This window comes from Salvelinus alpinus, chromosome 29, assembly GCF_045679555.1.
Source record: "Salvelinus alpinus chromosome 29, SLU_Salpinus.1, whole genome shotgun sequence".
NCBI lineage: Eukaryota > Metazoa > Chordata > Actinopteri > Salmoniformes > Salmonidae > Salvelinus > Salvelinus alpinus.
In genome coordinates, this window is record NC_092114.1 from 22,374,879 (window position 1) to 22,395,639 (window position 20,761).

General features: G+C 44.7%; 1 protein-coding gene across 1 annotated transcript in view; it reads left to right on the forward strand.

The window, feature by feature from the left end:
* Positions 1-355: 355 nt before the first annotated feature.
* galnt12 (UDP-N-acetyl-alpha-D-galactosamine:polypeptide N-acetylgalactosaminyltransferase 12) overlaps positions 356-20,761 on the forward strand; it is a 31,291-nt gene continuing 10,885 nt past the window's right edge. Inside the window, 3 exon segments of the mRNA XM_071375208.1 lie at positions 356-3,817; positions 14,190-14,359; positions 15,046-15,235. Of these exon segments, the coding sequence (XP_071231309.1) occupies positions 3,462-3,817; positions 14,190-14,359; positions 15,046-15,235 (716 nt within the window). The 5' untranslated portion in view covers positions 356-3,461.

A 20,761-nucleotide genomic window follows, 5' to 3' on the forward strand; every position in this document is an offset into this window, starting at 1 on the left:
TTTCTTCTTGCTTAGCACTGACACAAGACTCCATTGAAGATTGACTGGCAAGTAATAAATATTTACTTCACTGTTTTCTTCACTATAGGTATTTCCAAATATGCTGATCTAGCACCATCTGGTGGCCATGGAAGGAACCAACCTGAATGTCAAATGGGGAAATTGACGCGGTTTGTGGTTCAATAAATATTGGTAGGTGTTATTTTTTTTCCTTACTGTAAGTAATTAAACAATCAGGATTTTAAACATTCTTGAGTTCATTACATGCCATGGGTACACCAACGGCTCCAGTGTTCACTACTCCAGTCAATTACTCCATTACGTTTTGTGAAATTGGCTGCATTTACACAGGCAGCCCAATTCTGATATTTTTTTCACTAATTAGTCTTGATCAATCAGATCTGAAAAAAAAAACAGTTATAAAAATATCAGAATTAGGCTGCCTGTGTAATCTAGGCTCAGTGAAGTGTAAACCTAAAATAATTTTGCTTGACATAAATTATGTAAATTACACTTGTAAAATGCTGTAGCATGTGCATTACTCTGGACAGCATCCTGGGGTATTGCATCATAAGCACCTTGGAAATGAAGCCAATTAGCTGTGGGTTGATGCAGTGACATATTTATTGGCCGTTTGAGAATAATGCCACATGAGCCACCGTCTGAGAAAAGAGTGTATGGACAATTTAATTTGCATTAACAGTATCTCGGTTTTACATATTTTCTTTGTTAATAGGTGAAGAGAGAATACATTTACCTGTTGTGCTACAACGAGTGTTGACTATGTCTTGTATGAAAACGTCCTCTTGCATAAAATGTGGCCTAATATATATTTTCTCCCAGTGATAGTAAGAAAGACAGGTCAGTGTACCGTGGTATATTACAACACTCCAGTTGCCTTGTTTCTTTGTTGTTTTCACAATAACAGTATTCAATCAAACAGTATAGCACTCAAATTACCTTCTCACTCTGAACAGTTAACTCAATTATTAATCATTTTAATTTGCTTAAAGATGTTTGCTTCAAACTTGAAATGTTTTACATATAGACCTGTGACAGTGCTAAGAGAAATAATGTAAGAATATTTGTCAATAATGAAGATAACTTTGTTGCACCCGTAAATGTTGAACGACAACAAGTAAATGTTAAGTTACTATTTTTAATAACACAAGCCCTACTCATGCAAGAACACAGAACAGCAGTAGTCTCTTTGACATCAGTGCATGAAAACTACAGGAAACTCTCTTTAGACACCATCTCGACACGGAAGTACATTTTTTCGTAGCAGGTTAGGATACTGAGGTTAATGATAGGAAAAGGATTAGAGTTAGGGTTAGTGAAAATGCTCTCCTAACCTGCTACAAAAATCACTTTGTATGAAAGTGGTGTGAAAAGAGTGTCCTTGAAAACTACATTTTTTTTTATTTAACCAGGCAAGTCAGTTAAGAACAAATTATTATTTACAATGACGGTCTAGGAACAGTGGGTTATCTGCCTTGTTCAGGGGCAGAAAGACAGATTTTTACCTTGTCAGCTCGGGGATTCGATCTAGCAACATTTTGGTTACTGGCCCAACGCTCTAACCACTAGACTACGTGCCATGGTATAAACTACAGGCACGTGATATTGTACAGTTTTAGTGGAGCGGGTTGAGAGCTTCAAGTTCCTTGGGGTCCAAATCACTAAAGACTTAAAATGGTTCACACTCACAGTTGTGCCGCTTCCCCCTCACAAGGTTGAAAAAGTTATACAGCTGCACCACTGAGAGCATCTTGACTGGCTGCATCATTGCTTGGTATGGCAACAGCACCGCCCTCGATCGCATACACCACTGGGGCCAAGCACCCTGCCATCCAGGACCTCTATATCAGGCGGTGTGAAAGGAAGGCCCAAGCCATAAACTGTTCTCTCTGCTTCTGCATGGCAAGCGGTACCGGTGTATCAAGTCTGACACCAACAGGCTCCTGAACAGCTTCTATCCCCAAGCCATAAGACCGCTAAATAGCTAACAAAATCTGAGTTGACACTTGTATTTATTTTTGCACTTTCTATGCACACTCACAGGACTCTACACACTCACACACACTGACACTCCAACACAAAAATAACACGCACACACATTTATACTGACTCTACACACACAAACATAAAATCTTAATTTATGCTGCTGCTACTCTGTTCATCATATATCCTGATGCCTAGTCACATTACACCTAAACATATCTACCTCTTTCAGTCTAGTATCCCTGCCCATTGTAGATATCTTATTGGAACTGACCCTGTATATAGCTTCTTTCTCATGTTCTTGTTCTAGCTGATGTTGTTTTTAGTACTACATATTGATGACCTCATTGTTGGGTTTACTGTACTTGTGCACATAAGATTACAACTTCAAACAGATTTTTCTTTCATTTGTATAATTATGTAAGGGGAAACGAAACTGTTGTAAGATTGTTACACTGAAAAAAAAAAGTTTCTTTTGCAGTTCTGTACAACTCATGACACTTGAGAAAGATTACAGTGACTATATCGACTTGAATAATTGTGTGCAGCTTGATCGGAAACTCTGTCAGTGGAGGCTGGTGGGATGAGCTATAGGAGGACGGGCTCATTGTAATGGTTGGAATGGAATAAATGTAACAGTATCAAACCCATCAAACATCTGGAAACCACATGTTTGACTCTGTTCCTTTTAATGCCATTCCAGCCATTACAATGAGCCCACCCTCCTATAGCCTCCACTGGTGTGTGTGGATGTTGCAGGTAAAGCTATAACAATGTGATAACAGTGTGTCTAATGCGACTGGTGTGAATAGAGGAGGGAGCGCAAAGTGGATTTGGAATAGTAGGCTGCTGGCGCCGAAGCGCTGGATAAGGCTCTTTGATTTGACCTGGATTTTTTTCTCTAGGTGCTACTGCTGATCCATCAAGATAGCTAATCTAATCGGGCAAATCCTTCTTTAACATCACGTAGGTTAATGGAGAAGAGTTGTTTCAATAAACTTTGACTAAGGAAGCCAAGTGCTGGATCCCTGGATAACGGAAAAGAGCGTTGGGAAATTTGACACTTGTTTGATTATTCAAATTCGGTCAACACAGTTGATCAACTTTAAGTAGCCTAGCGTGTTTGATATAAAAAGTTGATTCAATCAAAATAGGAGGAGGACTCTTACAATGAGCAAAGTTATCAGCACCACAGTTTCTGTGGTTTTATTATTTTTTGTTTCGTTGATCTGTGGCATATTCATTACGACGATTGTGTTGCAAAACGTTTCACAAACGGAAGCAAAAGGAACATAAAGGGGCGGGACAAACATTAATTTGTCCAATAGAAACTATCGTTTTTGTTGCAAAACGCATTTTTGTGGACTAATATTTACACCCCTGGTTTGGTCATGCACTTGCATTGTGCTGTTGTAGCTCACGGGGCATGAAAACATCCCGTGAGGAAGGGAGACACGATGGCACTTTGCAGGGGAAGGAATCGATCAGAGTTGATAGTTTGCCTGTTCGGGGCTTCTATAGTGGGATATTATATTTTTATCAGGCATAATAATCCAGGTGACATAGGTGGAACAAGCATAAGAGAAGTTCCCACTGAGCAAGATATTGGAAATGAATTGCTTAAAAAGCCTGTTTATGACAAACCGCCGTTGGACTTAAATGCCTTAGGAGAACTGGGCAGAGCTGTCAAATTGAACCTCGTTGGAGAGGAGAAGAAAAACGAAGAGGAAAGTATTAAGAAGCACCAGATTAATACCTATGTGAGTGATATGATATCTCTCCACCGCAGCCTACCTGAAAGATGGAATCCTCTGTAAGTTGACAGTGAGTTTCAGTGTGTTGTTTATGATAATTTTCCTGCATTCGTCTTGTGATGTAAGAGTGTTATAAAGCTTTTCAAAAAATATGACTGACTAAATAAGTGTTGTACAGGCCTACACTCAGGGGCAACATGCATCCCAAAAATCTGAGGGGAAAAATCTGAGGGGGGCGGTCTGGAGGGAAGCTAGAATTTTCATTTATCAAACACCTGAAACAGATTTTTTCAGCAATCTAGAGACATAATCATTGTCGTTAAATCTATGTGAAACATATCTAAGCATACCTTTTGAGCTGTCAGTGGCGTGCATTCATGGATGCCAAGGGAAGCTAGGCCCCCCCCCCACCAAAAAAACATATACAATTATTTATCTTTCGTCTTTTCATAATTTTCCTTCAATTCATAGCATTGAATGCAAGGGAAGCCAGCAAACATTTGGCCTCCCATGTTAATTTTTTTTTTAAATAATAGCTAATCAGCGTTGAGCTAAACTGAGTGAGCTCATCTGTGAATGGTCTTGGCGCACCAAAAAAAAGTGTAAAGGGAAGCCAGTTTGGATTTGGCTTCACTCCTATCACATCGCATCAAGATAAATACATAATTGACAGAAACAACTTGAATTGTTGCATTTCGTTGTGTTGTTGTCCTCCGTTGGCTAGCTAGTTAGCTAAAATCGTCCTTTTCCTAAATTAGCCATGGATGGAGATAGGGATTTGGACTTGTAGTTTTACTTAGTTCTCCGTACTGGCCAATGATAATAACAGCGATTCTGATCCAAACATAAATTCCTACATTGTGCCCCTGGACTGAGAGGATGGAAGTTCAATATCTAGCTAGATGTAGAAGGCTAATGTTAACTAGCTAAAGTTGTCCATGAAAGGAAGTTATTCTAGCAAGCAAGCATTTTAGCCAGATAGCCTAGGACAAAAAGAATTTAAGCGCGTACTGTATGACAGAGTCATAGACTGTTTCGTCAACATGAAAGAGGAGGATGTCATTGTCGTTTCTCTACTAGTAGTGTGAGTCAACATGTTTTTTCTTCCTGTTGCACGCATGCGCACGCACACGCACACACATAAATTAGAACCATGGACAGCCACATCATATTTAGCTTACATTGATTGGACTAAATTGTTTTTTTAATACCTTTTAGTTATCATTGTATTAGACTAAGCATAGGTGATTAGATGTTGAAATGAGGCTGGAAGAGTGGCGGCAGCTCCTGTTTTCTTTGTGACTTGCGGTAACTCTCCTTGGTTCTAAATCAATAGTTGTTTAGTAGTCCAAAAATGTTGGAAACATTAACTTGCTTGACCATGCTGTAGGTAATGTAACGTTCCGGTGCTCAACGTCGCCGGTCTACTAATCACCGCCCCCCCCCGACAATCATCATTACGCACACCTGCTCCCCATCGTTACGCACAACTGGACCTCATCATAGAATAGAATAAAATACAATGGAATACAACTTTATTGTCCATCCAGGGTGGAAATGTTTCTTTGGCATCACATTCCATTAAAAGGATCACAAACACATACATTCTCACATCAGACACATTTAAACCAGTCAGTCCATCATGTTGCATACACTAACAACATAGAGGACATTAATACATTCACTCACAACCGATCACTGTCCCAACTGCACTGGATAGATAAGTACATATACCGATACAATTTACTTTGCATTTAGTAGTCCACCAGCACAAGGAACGAATGAACGTTTGAACGCGTTCTGCTTGACCATGGACATTCTGAAGCGCCGGCCAGAGGGAAGCCTCGAACTGAGGGTGGGAGGGGTCGCCAACGACAGCCAGTGTCTTCTTTTTGGTTGCCTTGTGGAATAGAATGCTCAAATGTGCCTGTGGTCGAACAATTACTTTGCTGGCTGTGTTTACTATTCTGGTCAGTTTGCTTTTGCTCTTCACACTCAGATTACCATACCAGACTGTCATATTGAACGTGAGGATGCTCTCTACCAGCTCAGATTACCATACCAGACTGTCACATTGAAAGTGAGGATGCTCTCTACCAGCTCAGATTACCATACCAGACTGTCATATTGAACGTGAGGTTGTTCTCTACCAGCTCAGATTACCATACCAGACTGTCATATTGAACGTGAGGATGCTCTCCACCAAGCTGCTGTACACCGTCTCCAGAACATCCTGGCTGACCCCAAACCCCTTCTATTTCCTGATTAAAAAATAGGCGCTGGCTTGCTTTTAAAAAATACAGTCTGTAAACTCAGCTTGTTATCAATTTGTGTCCCTATGTATTTTAAACAGTCAACCACCTCCTCTGGTTGGTCGTTCAGAGAGAGTGGTTGGGATATTGATAAGTTCTTGCTATTGATGATCAGCTCCTTTGTCTTTTTCACATTGATGTGGAGGGCACTTGACCGGCACCATTCTTGAAGGTTGTTGGTCTGTTTAAAATAGCTGTCCCCATCTGACGTAGCATCTTTAAAAAATAGTCCTACCAGAGCCATGTCATCCGCGTACTTGAAAAGGCTCACATTGTTTCCTTGGATCTTCATTTCATTAGTGTAGATAGAGAACAACAACGGTGAAAGGACAGACCCCTGGGGCGCCCCTGTGTTCAGGGTCAGTTCATCAGAGAGGGCCCCATTCATGAAGTCCTTGATCCAACCTACAAGGCCTCCGTTGACATTCAGGTCCAGTAGTCGTTTCAGCAGTGTGTGTATTTGCATTGTCTTTTAAAGCTGAACTAAAATAAATAAATAAAATATGTGCATATGATTTTGCATGTTGAAGGTGACTTGCCACCATGTTCACCAAGGTCAAACTGTAATGGGTCCAGTTGATCTGCTATGGACAGGGTAAGGTGCTTACTAACAACCCTTTCCATGCATTTGGTCAAAAGGGGCGTGAGGGCCACAGGTCAAAAGTAATTTGGTGATTTGGCCCCTGACTTCTTAGGCACCGGTACAATGGTCGACACCTTCCAGGAGTTTGACACTGTCCAGGTGCTCAGCAGGAGTTGAAACAGTCGTGTGAAAACTCCCTTGAGTTGGTCGGCGCAGACCTTCAGTACTTTGCCCCGTAGTCCTCCTGGGCCCGGTGCTTTGTGTGGCTTAATATTTGACAAGCAATAGGACCCCTCGTTCTTTCTTATCTGGACAGGAGAGGATTTGGGGATGCTCTCACATATTTGTTTACATTTGTCTTTAATACTTGTCTTGGATTGCCTGTACAGAACCTCTGCTCCACTTTATCCTTGAAGTCCTTTTTGGTTTCCATATTTTTGACCTGAATCCATTTTCTTTCTCCTTTACAGCATCAGTATCCCCTTTCAGGAATGCAAACTTCCTTTCATTGAGGCACATTTTCAAGTCCTTAGAACCCAGTGCTTGTTGTTGGAAAATACTCTGACAATTTTTGTGTTAATGACAGTATCCTCACAGAACTGGATGCATGATGTAATACTGTATTTCAACTCAAGGGGATCCCTGCACGAGTCAAAGAACACAATCCTTGATCTCCTCCCTACTCTCCTCTGTCCATACCTGAATGGATTTCTTATCAGGTTTTTTGCATTTCACCTGCTGCCTGTATCTCGGTAGGAGATGGATAACGTTATGGTCTGATTTCCCGATGGGTACTGTGCACACTGCCTTGTATGCGTCCTCTACGTTGCCATAACACTGGTCCAGGATGAGAGTTGAGCAAGTTGGTCAGGTGACATACTGTTGCAGAGTGGGGAGATGTGCGAAAGGGAGAGTGTATTAAAATCCCCAAGCACAAATACTGGCTGGTCAGTTGATCGTGAAAGCACAGCATTGAAACAGTGTGTAATCCTGTCAGCAGCTTCCTTATTGTTAGGTCCAGGCACATAGACCAGAATAATGGTAATTTGTCCAAACTCGTGTGGTAGATAGAATGGCCTGAATGATACAACGAGAATCTCATAGTCTCTTGTAAACACTTGTTCAATCACATTACACTGCGTGGCCCAAGTATTAACTACAAAGATACATAGCCCCCCACCTATTGATTTATGTGACGTTGTTTTGTTTCCATCTGCTCTAATGACAGTGTATCCATCAATGTTCACATCAACATTGTCCTGCTTGAGCCACATTTCTGTAAAGCAGATTCAATTACTTCTCCTATAAAGTCCTCTTCAAATGTAGCCCTTGCCATTAACTCTCCCAGTTTGTTATTTAATGACCGCACATTTGCTGGTGACGGCTTCCGTAGTCTGTTCCTGACACCACCTCTTGAGCCTCGCTTCTTCTTAGTTTCCCTTTTTGACTTTGTAGAACAACCATCAGGCAAGGCAATGTTGTTTTGGAGAGTGTGAGCTTTATCTCAGAAAGAGAGCAGAAACTCACGGGGGTAGGTGATGGTGGTTGATTTACTCACTAAATCCATACAACCTCCGGTAGTGATTGTACAGTTTTCTGCATATTACAGCGATTAGGATTAAGGTCGTTACACATGGTACATACAATCCACTTTCAAACTTGCGACGTACTTGGATTTAGACAAAACAAAACAAAATTGAACGATATAACTAGAAACAAACCAACAATTAATTCAGGTGAGCTCAGGGTCTGGCAGCAGTACCGCACCCCCCAGCCCTTTCATCACCTTGATTACTCTCCCTTTATTTAGCCCTCTGTCATCAGGCAGTGATGGTTTGTGTCCATGTGCAGTACGCTTCTCCTGTTTTGTTTATCTGCCTTGTTTTATTATAAAACTCACCTTCTGCACCTGCTTCCCGATTCCCAGTGTATCCATTACAGATTTATAGCTTGAAATGGCTTCCTGGTAGCTAGTTAGGAGGTTGGGAGATTGGGAAAATATCTTGGCAAGCTAAAGCCAACTCCCCCCCCCCCCCAAAAAAAAAATTTAACTGGACAAATCTGAGGGGGCATGTGCCCCCTGTGACCCCTATGGGCATGACGCCTCTGCCTACACTCCATTAACCCATAGTGGCTAACGCTTCACTCCTCAGCTCAAGATGATTTGTTGATTTTATGCCACATTGAAACAGCTCAAGATGATTTTATGCCCCTTTGCCTAGTTCTAAATGCCAAAATCAGACAAGATAAAGCTTTATTTTGTCATGTTGGATAAAGTCACTAACAAAGCTTGTAAAGCTGTTCCTTTTGAGTATCCTATAGGGCAGGAAATTAAGTCTCAAATGACTTAGTGCCATTTTAGCCATGCACAAACAATAAAGTTCTGCCGCCATATCTGAGACATCCAAGCACAATGGTAACCAACAACAGTAACCAACAACAAATAACTGATTTTCTTTCTTCTTCTCCAGTTGTAAGGACCTGGGCCTACAGTGCATTCGGAAAGTATTCAGACCCCTTGACTTGTTCCACATTTTGTTATGTTACGGCCTTATTCTAAAATGGATTTAAAAAAAATTCCCCTCATCAATTTACACACAATACCCCATAATGACAAAGCGGAAACAGGTCTAGAGCTGGTCGCCCGGCCAAACTCAGCAATCGGGGGAGAAGGGACTTAGTCAGGGAGGTGACCAAGAACCCGATGGTCACTGACAGAGATCCAGAGTTCTTCTGTGGAGATGGGAGAACCTTCCAGAAGGACAACGACCTCTGAAGCACTCCACCAATCAGGCCTTTATGGTAGAGTGGCCAGACTGAAGCCACTCCTCAATAAAAGGCATATGACAGCCCGCATGGAGTTGCCAAAAGGCACCTAAAGACTCTCAGACCATGAGAAACAAGATTCTCTCGTCTGATGAGTCCAAGATTAAACTCTTTGGCCTGAATGCCAAGCGTCACGTCTGGAGGAAACCTGGCACCATCCCTACGGTGAAGCATGGTGGTGGCAGCATCATGAAGTGGGGATATTTATCAGTGGCAGACTGGGAGATTAGTCAGGATCGAGGGAGAGATGAACGGAGCAAAGTACAGAGAGAGCCTTGATGAAAGCCTGCTCCAGAGCACTCAGAACCTCAGACTGGAGCGAAGGTTCACCTTCCAATAGGACAACGACCCTAAGCACACCGCCAAGACAATGCAGGAGTGGCTTCGGGACACTTCTGAATGTCCTTGAGTGGCCCAGCCAGAGCCCGAACTTGAACCCAATCAAACATCTCTGCAGAGACCCGGAAATAGCTGTGCAGCGACGCTCCCCATCCAACCTGACTGAGCTTGAGAGTATTTTTAGAGAAGAATGGGAGAAACTCCCCAAATACAGGTGTGCCAAGCTTGTAGCGTCATACCCAAGAAGACTCGAAGCTGTAATCGCTGCCTAAGGTACTTTAACAAAGTACTGAGTAAATGGTCTGAATAATTATGTAAATGTGATATTTCAGTTTAAAGAAATTTTGAAATTGTCAGGATTTGGCAAGGATTGTTCAGATTTTGGACACTAGATGCCCCCATTATGCTTTTTTTGACCCTTTTGTTTTTCCCTTGTTCTAGTTATTATTTGCACCTGTGCCTCATTTCCCTTGAATGTATTTAAACCCTTAGTGTTCCTCAGTTCTTTGCTCTGTGTTTGTATGTTAGCACCCTGCCCCAGCCATGCTGTGAACATTTGTTTCTCCAGTTGGATTTTCTTGAGGTACTCTGGTTTTGTTCTTGTTTATTTTTTGTTTATTCTTTTGAGGTTTGTTTTTTCCCTGCTGTTCTTACCACTTTTTGGATTTTCCTTGTGTCTTGGAGGATATACATTTTTTCTCTTGGATTTACTTTTGACGTTGTGGATTTATATTTTTGCCTGAAGTTCTTTTCCTTTTTTCTTTATTAAATCACCGTCTCAAGTACTGCTGTGTCTGCCTCATCTTCTGGGTTTTTTTTATTTATTTTTTATTTATTATTTATTTTTTACCGTTATTTTACCAGGTAAGTTGACTGAGAACACGTTCTCATTTGCAGCAACGACCTGGGGAATAGTTACAGGGGAGAGGAGGGGGATGAATGAGCCAATTGTAAACTGGGGATTATTAGGTGACCGTGATGGTTGAGGGCCAGATTGGGAATTTAGCCAGGACACCGGGGTTAACACCCCTACTCTTACGATAAGTGCCATGGGATCTTTAATGACCTCAGAGAGTCAGGACACCCGTTTAACGTCCCATCCGAAAGACGGCACCCTACACAGAGCAGTGTCCCCAATCACTGCCCTGGGGCATTGGGATCTTTGTTTAGACCAGAGGAAAGAGTGCCTCCTACTGGCCCTCCAACACCACTTCCAGCAGCACCAGGTCTCCCATCCAGGGACTGACCAGGACCAACCCTGCTTAGCTTCAGAAGCAAGCCAGCAGTGGTATGCAGGGTGGTATGCCGACTATTAGTGACTCAGTTTACTAAGTGACTGTTTCTCACACTGGGTCCTGACAGAAATCTGCAACAATTTGTTAAAACCTGTTTTGGCTTTGTCATTATCGGGTATTGTGTGTAGGTTGTTGAGGAAAAAAATCTATTTAATACATTTTAGAATATGGCTGTAAAGTAACAAAATGTGTGAAAAGATCAGAATTGAGTTGCCTGTCTAAATGCAGCCTTAAACACGTTGAATACTGGCCCAGATCTATTAACTTTGGTACCAGCCCTGTTTGTGCTCTAATTCCACTCCTTGTCATGCCAATGACAATCAAATCAAATTGTATTTGTCACATGCGCCGAATACAACAGGTGTAGACCTTACTGTGAAATGCTTACTTACGAGCCCTTAACCAACAATGCAGTTCAAGAAATAGAGTTAAGAGAATGTTTACTAAATAAATTAAAGTAAATAATTTAATAAAAAGTAACACAATAAAATAACAATAACGAGGCTGAATACAAGGACTACCGGTACAGAGTCAATGTGCAGGGGTACAGGTTAGTCTAGGTAATTTGTACATGTAGGTAGGGCTAAAGTGACTATGCATAGATAATAAACGGCGACCTAGACTTGGCGCTCCAGTACCGCTTGCCGTGCGGTAGCAGAGAGAACAGTCTATGACTTGGGTGACTGGTGTCTTTGACAATTCTTTGGGCCTTCCTCTGACACTGCCTAGTATATAGGTCCTGCATGGCAGGAAGCTTGGGCCCAGTGTTGTACTGAGCCGTGCACACTAACCTCTATAGCACCTTACGGTCGAATGCCTAGCGGTTGCCGCAGTTGCCATACCAGGCGGTGATGCAACCGGTCAGTATGCCCTCAATGGTTCAGCTGTATAACTTTTTGAGGATCTGGGGATCCATGTCAAATCTTTTCAGTCTCCTGAGGGGGAAAATATGTTGTCGTGACCTCTTCACGACTGTCTTGGAGTGTTTTGACCATGATAGTTTGTTAGTTATGTGGATACCAAGGAACTTGAAACTTTCGACCCACTCCACTACAGCCTCGTCGATGTGAATGGGGCCTGTTCGGCCCTCCTTTTCTTGTAGTCCACGATCAGCTCCTTTGTCTTACTCACGTTGAGGGAAAGGTTGTTGTCCTGGCACCACACTGCCAGGTCTCTGACGTTTTCCCTATAGGCTGTCTCATCGTTGTCGGTGATCAAGCCTACCACTTTTGTGTCATCAGCAAACTTAATGATGGTGTTGGAGTCGTGCTTGGCCACACAGTCGTGGGTGAACAGGGAAAACTGGAAGGGACTAAGCACGCACCCCCGAGGGGCCCCCGTGTTGAGGATCAGCGTTGCAGATGTGTTGTTGCCTACCCTTACTGCCTGGGGTGGACCGTCAGGAAGTCTAGGATCCAGTTGCAGGGGGAGGTGTTTAGTCCCAGGGTCCTTAGCGTAGTGATGAGCTTTGTGGGCACTATGGTGTTGAACACTGAGCTGTAGTCAATGAACAGCATTCTCACATAGGTGTTCCTTTTGTCCAGGTGGGAAAGGGCAGTGTGGAGTGCGATTGAGATTGCGTCATCTGTGGATCTGTTGGGGCGGTATGTGAATTGGAGTGGGTCTAGGGTTTCCAGCATGATGGTGTTGATGTGAGCCATGACCAGCCTTTCAAAGCACTTCATGGCAACCAATGTGAGTGCTACGGGGCGGTAGTCATTTAGGCAGGTTACTCGCTTTCTTGGGCACAGGGACTATGGTGGTCTGCTTGAAACATGTAGGTATTACAGACTTGGTCAGGGAGAGGTTGAAGACACTTCCCAGTTGGTCCGCGCATGCTCTGAGTACACGTCCTGGTAATCTGTAATCTGTAGGATTCAATCTTAGTCCTGTATTGAAGCTTTGCCTGTTTGATGGTTCGTCTGAGGGCATAGCGGGATTTCTTGTAAGCGTCCGGATTAGTGTCCGACTCCTTGAAAGCGGCAGCTCTAGCCTTTAGCTTGGTGCGGATGTTGCCTGTAATCCATGGCTTCTGGTTGAGATATGTACGTACGGTCACTGTGGGACGACGTCATCGATGCTCTTATTGATGAAGCCAGTGACTGAGGTGGTATACTCCTCAATGCCATTGGATGAATCCTGGAACATATTCCAGTCTGTGCTAGCAAAACAGTCCTGTAGCGTAGCATCTCCGTCATCTGACCACTTCCGTATTGAGCGAGTCACTGGTACTTCCTGCTTTAGTAGTTTTTTCCCACTTGTAAGCAGGAATCAGGAGGATAGAATTATGGTCAGATTTGCTAAATGGAGGGCGAGCTTTGTATGTGTCTCTGTGTGTGGAGTAAAGGTGGTCTAGAGTTTTTCCCTTTTGGTTGCGCACGTGGCATGCTGGTAGAAATTAGGTAAAACGGATTTAAGTTTGCCTGTATTAAAGTCCCCGGCCACTAGAAGCGCCACTTCTGGATGAGCATTTTCTTGTTTGCTTATGGCCTTATACGACTTGTTGAGTGCGGTCTTAGTGCCAGCATTGGTTTGTGATGGTAAATAGACGGCTACGAAAAATATAAATGAACACCCTCTTTGTAGCTAGTGTGGTCTACAGCTTATCATGAGGTACTCTACCTTAGGCGAGCAATACCTCGAGACTTCCTTACTATTAGACTTCGTGCACCAGCTGTTATTGATAAAGAAACACATCCCATGCCTCGTCTTACCAGACGTAGCTGTTCTGTCCTGCTGATTAACGAAAACCCAGCCAACTGTATATTATCCATGTCGTTGTTCAGCCGCAATTCGGTGAAACATAAGATATTACAGTTTTTAATGCCCCGTTGGTAGGATATTCTCGAACAAAGATCATCCAGTTTATTTTCCAGTGATTACAAGTTGGCCAGTAGAACGGATGGTAGAGGTGGGTTACTACCATAGCACAGTTGGTTGGGAGCCCGTAAAACGGCAGCCATCCCCTCCAGCGCCATTCTCAACCATTGAGTGCCAATGACTGGCATGATGGCACAAACGGGTCTGGGATCAGGCTACAGATCTATAACAAGTGATATGTTTCTCTCTTCTCCAGTTGTAAGGACCTGAAGTATGACTACAGGTCTTTGCCATCTACCTCAGTGGTGATCGCCTTCTACAACGAGGCGTGGTCCACGCTGCTACGCACTGTTCACAGTGTCCTGGAGACATCACCTAACTTACTGCTACGAGAGGTGGTGCTGGTGGACGACTATAGTGACAGAGGTACAATCATAGACATACATGGCCTGCATGTGCTGATCTAGGATCAGGTCCCCCCTGTCCATGCAATTTGTGTTAATTGTGATTTAAAAGCCAACATCCTAGATCAGCACTCCTACTCTGAGACCCTGATGGACAGACAGGCTTGGCTAGAGTAGACATGATATGCCATTCTGCCTGCCAAAGCAAATGAGAGACAATATCTGATGAATATGACATTCAATATGTTAAGGTCACAGGTGTAGTGCACAGTTTTTGCTCTGTACAGAAAGTGCTCTTTCTTGAAAACTTGACTTCTGACATGCAACGTTTTCTGTAGACTAATAAACAAAATACAAAATTAAGTTTTTGAGTGAACTATCCCTTTGAATACATTTCAATAATTTTGAATGCCAGTTGGTTAACATGCAGCCTTGCTCATCGGTCACTATTGAAACCTCTCATGACGTAGTATTGGCCATACTACCGATGTATTTCACTGGAAATATTTTATAAGATTTCTGTCAAGCAGTTGGTTGTATTATTTAATTAATTACCAATTAACCACAAAGTTCAGGCACACCTATTAGCTGAACCACTCTGTGGTAACATAACACATACCTACATTTCTTTGTCAGTTGAGGAAATGTACAATCTTGCTTTCCATCAATCATGAAATGTAAACAACAGCCCTTTTTGTTCCACCGCAGCTCATTTGAAGGAGCCGTTGGAAAACTACATCTCCAGCCTGAAGAAGGTGCGTCTGATCCGGGCCAGGAAGAGGGAGGGCCTGGTGCGGGCCAGGCTCCTGGGGGCCTCCATTGCCACGGGTGACGTGCTGACCTTCCTGGACTGCCACTGTGAATGTCACGAGGGCTGGCTGGAGCCGCTGCTCCACAGGTGAGAAACCCCATAGCAGGCCAGGTGAAGACTGCTCTTCTTCAGTCTAATTGTGGGACTGTAGTACAGTAGTGCCTCCCTCCATTCATTCTACCTTGCAGTTGTACGTATCATGCTCCTGTGGATATGTATAGCTACATTAACTATATGGTGCCTGTTTACTTTTTCATTGTACATTAGTCATTTAGTACACAAAATGTAAACCCTGTTATACTGCAACCCTTTGCTACCTGTTGCCCATTCCTGTTATAATCCTGTTATAACCCTTTTATAACCCTGTTATAGTTTGACCCCCTGCTGCCTGCCGCCAACCCTGTTATAACCGTGTTATAACCGTGTTATAACCGTTATACTGCAACCCTCTGCTACCTGCCGCCCAACACTGTTATCAACCTGTTATACTGCATCCCCTTACTACATGCAACCAACCCTGTTATAACCCTGTTATAATCCTGTTATACTGCAACCCCCTTTTACCTGCCGCCAACCCTGTTATAACCTTGTTACACTGCAACCCTCTGCTACCTGCCACCCAACCCTGTTATAACCCTGTTACACTGCAACCCCCTTTTACCTGCCGCCAACCATGTTATAACCCTGTTATAGTGCAACCCCCTGCTACCTGCCACCCAACCATGTTATAACCCTGTTATAGTGCAACCCCCTGCTACCTGCCACCCAACCATGTTATAACCCTGTTATAGTGCAACCCTCTGCTACCTGCCACCCAACCATGTTATAACCCTGTTATAGTGCAACCCCCTGCTACCTGCCGCCAACCCTGTTATAACCCTGTTATAGTGCAACCCCCTGCTACCTGCCTCCAACCATGTTATAACCCTGTTATAACCCTGTTATAGTGCAACCCCCTGCTACCTGCCACCCAACCCTGTTATAACCCTATTATAGTGCAACCCCCTGCTACCTGCCACCCAACCCTGTTATAACCCTGTTATAGTGCAACCCCCTGCTACCTGCCGCCAACCCTGTTATAACCCTGTTATAGTGCAACCCCCTGCTACCTGCCTCCAACCATGTTATAACCCTGTTATAGTGCAACCCCCTGCTACCTGCCACCCAACCCTGTTATAACCCTATTATAGTGCAACCCCCTGCTACCTGCCACCCAACCCTGTTATAACCCTGTTATAGTGCAACCCCCTGCTACCTGCCGCCAACCCTGTTATAACCCTGTTATAGTGCAACCCCCTGCTACCTGCCACCCAACCATGTTATAACCCTGTTATAGTGCAACCCCCTGCTACCTGCCGCCAACCATGTTATAACCCTGTTATAGTGCAACCCCCTGCTACCTGCCACCCAACCATGTTATAACCCTGTTATACTGCAACCCCCTGCTACCTGCCACCCAACCCTGTTATAAGGCTGTTATACTGTAACCCCTGCTACCTGCCGCCAACCATGTTATAACCCTGTTATAACCCTGTTATAACCCTGTTATAGTGCAACCCCCTGCTACCTGCCACCCAACCCTGTTATAACCCTGTTATAGTGCAACCCCCTGCTACCTGCCACCCAACCATGTTATAACCCTGTTATAGTGCAACCCCCTGCTACCTGCCACCCAACCCTGTTATAACCCTGTTATAGTGCAACCCCCTGCTACCTGCCACCCAACCATGTTATAACCCTGTTATACTGTAACCCCCTGCTACCTGCCACCCAACCATGTTATAACCCTGTTATAGTGCAACCCCCTGCTACCTGCCACCCAACCATGTTATAACCCTGTTATAGTGCAACCCCCTGCTACCTGCCGCCAACCCTGTTATAACCCTGTTATACTGCAACCTCCTGCTACCTGCCACCCAACCATGTTATAACCCTGTTATACTGTAACCCCCTGCTACCTGCCACCCAACCCTGTTATAACCCTGTTATAACCCTGTTATACTGTAAGCCCCTGCTACCTGCCACCCAACCCTGTTATAACCCTGTTATAGTGCAACCCCCTGCTACCTGCCGCCAACCATGTTATAACCCTGTTATACTGTAACCCCCTGCTACCTGCCGCCAACCATGTTATAACCCTGTTATACTGCAACCCCCTGCTACCTGCCGCCAACCCTGTTATAACCCTGTTATACTGCAACCTCCTGCTACCTGCCTCCAACCCTGTTATAACCCTGTTATACTGCAACCTCCTGCTACCTGCCACCCAACCATGTTATAACCCTGTTATACTGTAACCCCCTGCTACCTGCCACCCAACCATGTTATAACCCTGTTATAGTGCAACCCCCTGCTACCTGCCACCCAACCATGTTATAACCCTGTTATAGTGCAACCCCCTGCTACCTGCCACCCAACCATGTTATAACCCTGTTATAGTGCAACCCCCTGCTACCTGCCACCCAACCATGTTATAACCCTGTTATACTGCAACCTCCTGCTACCTGCCTCCAACCCTGTTATAACCCTGTTATAGTGCAACCCCCTGCTACCTGCCACCCAACCATGTTATAACCCTGTTATACTGTAACCCCCTGCTACCTGCCACCCAACCCTGTTATAACCCTGTTATAGTGCAACCCCCTGCTACCTGCCACCCAACCATGTTATAACCCTGTTATACTGTAACCCTCTGCTACCTGCCGCCAACCATGTTATAACCCTGTTATAACCCTGTTATAGTGCAACCCCCTGCTACCTGCCTCCAACCATGTTATAACCCTGTTATACTGCAACCCCCTGCTACCTGCCACCCAACCCTGTTATAACCCTGTTATAACCCTGTTATACTGCAACCTCCTGCTACCTGCCTCCAACCCTGTTATAACCCTGTTATAGTGCAACCCCCTGCTACCTGCCACCCAACCATGTTATAACCCTGTTATACTGCAACCCCCTGCTACCTGCCACCCAACCCTGTTATAACCCTGTTATAACTCTGTTATACTGCAACCCCCTGCTACCTGCCTCCAACCATGTTATAACCCTGTTATAGTGCAACCCCCTGCTACCTGCCACCCAACCATGTTATAACCCTGTTATAACCCTGTTATACTGCAACCTCCTGCTACCTGCCTCCAACCCTGTTATAACCCTGTTATACTGCAACCCCCTGCTACCTGCCACCCAACCCTGTTATAACCCTGTTATAACCCTGTTATAACCCTGTTATACTGCAACCCCCTGCTACCTGCCTCCAACCATGTTATAACCCTGTTATAGTGCAACCCCCTGCTACCTGCCACCCAACCCTGTTATAACCCTGTTATACTGTAACCCCCTGCTACCTGCCTCCAACCCTGTTATAACCCTGTTATAACCCTGTTATACTGTAACCCCCTGCTACCTGCCACCCAACCATGTTATAACCCTGTTATAACCCTGTTATACTGCAACCCCCTGCTACCTGCCACCCAACCATGTTATAACCCTGTTATAACCCTGTTATACTGTAACCCCCTGCTACCTGCCACCCAACCATGTTATAACCCTGTTATAACCCTGTTATACTGCAACCTCCTGCTACCTGCCTCCAACCCTGTTATAACCCTGTTATAGTGCAACCCCCTGCTACCTGCCACCCAACCATGTTATAACCCTGTTATAGTGCAACCCCCTGCTACCTGCCACCCAACCATGTTATAACCCTGTTATACTGTAACCCCCTGCTACCTGCCACCAACCCTGTTATAACCCTGTTATACTGCAACCTCCTGCTACCTGCCTCCAACCCTGTTATAACCCTGTTATAGTGCAACCCCCTGCTACCTGCCACCCAACCATGTTATAACCCTGTTATAGTGCAACCCCCTGCTACCTGCCACCCAACCCTGTTATAACCCTGTTATACTGTAACCCCCTGCTACCTGCCACCCAACCATGTTATAACCCTGTTATAGTGCAACCCCCTGCTACCTGCCACCCAACCCTGTTATAACCCTGTTATACTGTAACCCCCTGCTACCTGCCTCCAACCCTGTTATAACCCTGTTATACTGTAACCCCCTGCTACCTGCCACCCAACCATGTTATAACCCTGTTATAGTGCAACCCCCTGCTACCTGCCACCCAACCATGTTATAACCCTGTTATACTGTAACCCCCTGCTACCTGCCACCAACCCTGTTATAACCCTGTTATAGTGCAACCCCCTGCTACCTGCCACCCAACCCTGTTATAACCCTGTTATACTTTAACCCCCTGCTACCTGCCACCAACCCTGTTATAACCCTGTTATACTGTAACCCCCTGCTACCTGCCTCCAACCCTGTTATAACCCTGTTATAGTGCAACCCCCTGCTACCTGCCACCCAACCATGTTATAACCCTGTTATAGTGCAACCCCCTGCTACTTGCCTCCAACCCTGTTATAACCCTGTTATAGTGCAACCCCCTGCTACCTGCCACCCAACCATGTTATAACCCTGTTATAGTGCAACCCCCTGCTACCTGCCACCCAACCCTGTTATAACCCTGTTATAGTGCAACCCCCTGCTACCTGCCACCCAACCATGTTATAACCCTGTTATACTGCAACCCCCTGCTACCTGCCACCCAACCCTGTTATAACCCTGTTATAACCCTGTTATACTGCAACCCCCTGCTACCTGCCTCCAACCATGTTATAACCCTGTTATAGTGCAACCCCCTGCTACCTGCCACCCAACCATGTTATAACCCTGTTATAACCCTGTTATACTGCAACCTCCTGCTACCTGCCTCCAACCCTGTTATAACCCTGTTATACTGCAACCCCCTGCTACCTGCCACCCAACCCTGTTATAACCCTGTTATAACCCTGTTATAACCCTGTTATACTGCAACCCCCTGCTTCCTGCCTCCAACCATGTTATAACCCTGTTATAGTGCAACCCCCTGCTACCTGCCACCCAACCCTGTTATAACCCTGTTATAACCCTGTTATAACCCTGTTATACTGTAACCCCCTGCTACCTGCCTCCAACCCATAACCCTGTTATACTGTAACCCCTTGCTACCTGCCACCCAACCATGTTATAACCCTGTTATAACCCTGTTATACTGCAACCCCCTGCTACCTGCCACCCAACCATGTTATAACCCTGTTATAACCCTGTTATACTGTAACCCCCTGCTACCTGCCACCCAACCATGTTATAACCCTGTTATAACCCTGTTATACTGCAACCTCCTGCTACCTGCCTCCAACCCTGTTATAACCCTGTTATAGTGCAACCCCCTGCTACCTGCCACCCAACCATGTTATAACCCTGTTATAGTGCAACCCCCTGCTACCTGCCACCCAACCATGTTATAACCCTGTTATACTGTAACCCCCTGCTACCTGCCACCAACCCTGTTATAACCCTGTTATAACCCTGTTATACTGCAACCTCCTGCTACCTGCCTCCAACCCTGTTATAACCCTGTTATACTGTAACCCCCTGCTACCTGCCTCCAACCCTGTTATAACCCTGTTACACTGTAACCCCCTGCTACCTGCCGCCCAACCATGTTATAACCCTGTTATACTGCAACCTCCTGCTACCTGCCTCCAACCCTGTTATAACCCTG